At 38.0% G+C, this 4874-nt stretch overlaps 1 protein-coding gene across 1 annotated transcript; it reads right to left on the bottom strand.

Annotated features, from left to right (window-relative positions):
• Nucleotides 1–1254: 1254 nt before the first annotated feature.
• LOC125487575 (probable G-protein coupled receptor 139) lies at nt 1255–2091 on the bottom strand. Its single transcript, XM_048619378.1, has one exon. The coding sequence runs from the start codon at nt 2089–2091 to the stop codon at nt 1255–1257; it is 837 nt and encodes a 278-aa protein (XP_048475335.1).
• Between the last annotated feature and the right edge of the window lie 2783 nt (nt 2092–4874).

Raw genomic sequence — 4874 nt, 5'->3', positions numbered from 1 at the left:
CGGACTGGAAACTGAACTCGACTAGCCACATAAAAATTGAGACTGCAAGAGCGCTAGGAATACTGCAGTGATTAAATCTGCTAATGACTCCCCAAAGTCAATCCATCAGCTACAAGACAAAAGTCAGGTGTGTGATGAAATACTCCCTTCTTGCCTGGATGAGTAAAACTCCAGCAATTGGAACTTGAAGCCATCTAGGACAAATCAGGCTGTTTGATTGGTGCCACATCCACACGCAATCACTTCCTCCACCACTGCTGCTCATTAGTAGCAATGTGCACTATTTTTAGGATGCCTGCAGAAATTCACCAAGTCTCTTTGGATAGCACCTTCCAAACCCACTACTAATACCAAATAGAAGGTCAAGGGCTGCAGATATGACAGTAGATTTGCCGACATAAGCAGCTACAAGCAACAACCTCTTATCTGTAGTAACCGTATGCGACTTTGGATTGCACCTTTGGAAGAAAAAAAAAACAGTCATGGGTGTGATGCAGTGAATATTAACCAAAATGACACCTGAGCTAGAAAGATTATATTGTGAAAACCAGTTTCATTTACTTCTGACGCTTAAAAAAAATGATCTAACTGTGGTGATTAAAGAGATTAAAGGACAAATATGGCAGCTACATAAAAGTGATTTCTTCTGTTGTGGCAGCAAGGTAACACCACAATAAATTAGGACTAAAACTATTCAGAGATGATGTCTTCAAGCATTTCATCACTCAAAATATGGCGAATTTTTCAGCCCTCTCCCTCCAAAAGCTCTTCAGTTTGGGGTGAATTGAAAATTAATTGATGTATTTTCATGTCTAATGTTGTTAAGGGAGAAAGATGTCAAATGTTGGATGCAGTTTGGATAAAGATTTGTCATATTGTAGCAATCTTGATACATTCTGGACAGAATGAATTGTCTCCTTTAACTTATGTATTCATTTGTTTAAAAGGATCAATATAATAGATGCACAGAGGCTCCTCTCACCATATGAGGACTTCCAACACCTGACATTTATAGAGCAGAGATATGCCAAATGGTTGAATGAGGACGACCAATTGCCCTTCATTTTTATATGATTCGACTGTTTGACAAGAGATAATGACAGATCCATCTTTGCCACAATGCCCCTGGTGTTATTTTAAATGTAGGCTAAAAATATGAGAAATGACTCCAATTCACACTAATCAATATTTAGCGAGGTGTATTCATTATTTTCAAAAACTGTAAGAAAACTCTGGCCCATCATGGTGACTGAGTTATTCTTGTAATGGCTTTACAAATTTCCATATTGAATGCATGGGATATTGCACCAAAGTCTTTAACTGATCCCTGAATTTACTTTGAGTAACTGCATAAATAAATGTATTTGTGCAGCAACTGAACAGCTGAAGCATATTTGCACTTTCTATGAGAATAAATTTGGGGTCACTGAAACCTTGGACTTTATAATCATTTGTAAGTCGCTCATATAAGAACTGTATGACATATGTCAACCACAAAAGGATGAAACTGCCTGAGATGGTGAAGAGTAAGACAATGGACTTTCTCCGGCTTTCCATTTCTGGATCATGATGAGTCTCTTTGTTGTTATGAACCTGGAGCCTTCTACGGGCTCTACTGGCTACTAAAATGTGTCTTACAGTCAGCACATTAAGCAAAATAATCAGAAGGAACGGGAGGCATGGCGTTAAAAGATGATCAATCCAATCAAAAGCTGTCCAGGCAGGAGAAGTATAACGAATATTTTTCAGCCTGCAGTACCAAGACACGTTGTCTATTTTGTAGATGGGTTCATGTATAAAATACCATGGGATGTTAGCCACACATCCCAGGGCACAGACCAATCCTACGACCACTGCCGCTGTTTTCTCAGTGCAATATTTTGTTTTCAGCTTCTGGCAACAAATTGCCACAAATCTATCGAAGGTGAAAGTGACTGTCAACCAAACAGAACTGACTCTGGCTGCATAAATTAATGCAATACTGATACTACATATCAGAGTGATGGAAAGGAAACTGCCTGGAAAATAAATGCCAGGAATTCTGTTTAATACCACAGCGGTGATAATGACCAGTAGATCTGTCACTGCCATGGACACTAGGTATCGAGTAATACATCCGGATAGACCACATCTTCCTCGTGTCAGAATCAGTATCGTCACTAAATTAACTGTAGGAGAGAGAGAGGATAACATTCACTTATAAGAACACACAGTAGTGTTTTGTATATTCAGCAGTGGTGCATATATTTTGAAGCAATGAAAACTGATATAATCATTCAAGACAAAAGTAAGATGGGCAGAAATCCTCGGATGACTGAAACACAAAATTTAAATCCGACTGTACCAAAGTTCATTGAATAAATTAACAAATGCCAACAAATAATGAATAAAACAGATGAATAGCAAGCACATACCATTTGAAGAGATTACATGGAACTAATGATAAGATCAAATGCAGCAAACTGTATGATACCAGAGAAACAGACCAGGCCATTCAGTTCCTCGAGCCTACTCTATGGTTCAATAAAATCATGGCTGATCTGTGGTCTATCTGCACATACCAACGTTTCGTTTATGTGCCTTAATACCTTTGCCAAAAACATTCTCAGATTTCAAATTAGCAACTGATCCAGCATCCACTGCCGTTTGTGGAAGAGTGTTTCAAAGATCTACTTCTCTTTGTGTGTAGAAGTGCTTCCTAACATATCTCCTGAAATGCCTGGCCTCAATTCTCAAACTATGCCTCCCAGCTCTAGAAAGGTCAACCAGTGGAAATAGTTTCTCATTATCTACACCGTCCTTTCCTGTTAATATCTGAAGAATTTATTCATATCACACTAAACCTCCTAAATTCTAGAAAAAAGCATGCCTAATTTGAATTATCTCCTCTCATAACACAACTCCTGAGTCTAAATATCATTCTTGTGAAAGTACATTGTACTCTCTTGAAGGCCAATATAGTTTTCCTGAAGTATGGTGCCCAAATCTGCTCAGAGTATTCCATGTGAGTTCTAACCAGGGTTTTGAATAATTACAACATCACTTCTGTCTCCTTGCGCTCTAGCCTTCTTGATATAAATGCCGGCATTCCATTAGCCTTCTTGATTAATTTCCATACATGTTAATGTAATTTGTAGGCTCTGTGCAGCTATACGCCCAAATCTCTTCAGACATCTACTGTATTCAACTTCATGCTATCTGGAAAATATCCTGATCTATCCTTTTTGGTTCAAAACGGATAACCTCCCAGTTGCTTATATTAAACTCCAACTGTTACAGTTTTGCCCATTCACTTAGTCTGTCAATATATCTTATAATAATATACTACAGTCTACACTGTCTGCAATGCCGTTGAACTTTGTGTTGTCAACAAGTTTGGATAAATGACTCTGTCGGCAATTTTCCAATTCGTTAATGAATAATGCGAATAATTGAGGCACTATCACAGATCCTTGTGGTTCATCACTGGGCACATCCAGCCAATTTAAGTAATTACACATTATGTTTTATTTCTATCATTTACCACTGCACCAATTTCCCAGTCATATTAGTAATTTGTCTTCAGTTCCGGGGGCTACTGTGCTTAGTTAACAAACTTTTATGTGGGATTTTATTAAATGCCTTCTGGATGTCCCTATAACAACATTATTAGACATTCCCTGTCCACTACGTTGGTCACTTCTTCAAAACATTCAATGGAGCTTTGTCATGAATAATTTACCTGTCTGGAATCCTTGCTGGTTCTCCCCTATTAACAGAAAAATTTCAAGGTGTTCAGTTATCACCTCTTCGATTATAGAATCCAACAATTCCCTCTTCACTGATTTCAGGCTAACTCATCTGTAATTCCCTGGCTTTCTTTAGTTATTTTACCCATTAGTAGACTATCCCAGTTTACTGGGGACTGTTTCTCTCATCTTGTTAAAGTCGGCCCTACTTAAACCATAAGCTCTGGTAGCTGATTCATGCTTTTCCGTCTCAAATGCTACATTGAACTCGATCCTGTTATGGTCACTATTCGATAAATGTCCATGCACGATTTGGTTACTGATTAAATCTGGCTCATTACTCATTGCATACTCCTGCGCTACTTGTCCCCTTTCTGCATCCAGGACATACTGTTTTGGGAAACTCTCGAACACCCTCCAGAACGTCAGTATATTTCTTACAGGTGCTTGTTAGCCTATACTATAGATCTATATTATTGTTCAATCTCCCGCTAATACTACACTGGCATTACTACACTCTTTCCCAATTGCATTTATACAATTTAACATTTCAGAGCTGCTATCAGAACGTCTGTATGCAATATCTGTGACTGTTTTAGATCCTTTACTGTTCCTCAGTTTCACTCATACGGTGTCCACTGCATGATTTCCTATCATTTCATCCTCCCTCATCATTGAAGTAGTTTTGCTTCTTATCAGTAAGTCTGTTCCATACCCTCTGTTGTTTCTAGTATCCGTCCTGTAAGCCTTATAACCTGGTATATTTCGTTCCAATTTCGACCATCTGTTGCCATGTCTCAGTAATGGTTACTGTATCATAATCACAAAGTTGAATTTGTGCCTGCAATTCATTAAATTTATTGCTTACCCTCCATACATGTGTATATAGAACTCTTATTTTGTCCATACACTGTAACCTGTCCCTCAACACCAGTGATTTATCCGCCTAGTTATGATTTCTTATTTATGGTTTATTCAAAACATTTCTTAAAATTTTATTATCTGCCCTGACTGAAGTAGGATTCCTGGCTGTTTCTTTACTCTTTGTCATAACTTGATTTTGAAATGGTTCTGATTTATCCACATGTTTACTTCGCTAATTTTCTTATCTCTATGCCAGTTGCACATGGCTTGGGTAATAATCCA

The sequence above is a fragment of the Rhincodon typus genome, chromosome 42, assembly GCF_021869965.1.
Source record: "Rhincodon typus isolate 14 chromosome 42, sRhiTyp1.1, whole genome shotgun sequence".
Taxonomy (NCBI): Eukaryota; Metazoa; Chordata; class Chondrichthyes; order Orectolobiformes; family Rhincodontidae; genus Rhincodon; species Rhincodon typus.
This window is presented reverse-complemented; position numbering and strand designations above follow the sequence as displayed.

Excerpts from the sequence above, each read along its gene's own strand:
- LOC125487575 (XM_048619378.1), bottom strand. The coding sequence starts at position 2,091 with ATGGCAGTGACAGATCTACTGGTCATTATCACCGCTGTGGTATTAAAC.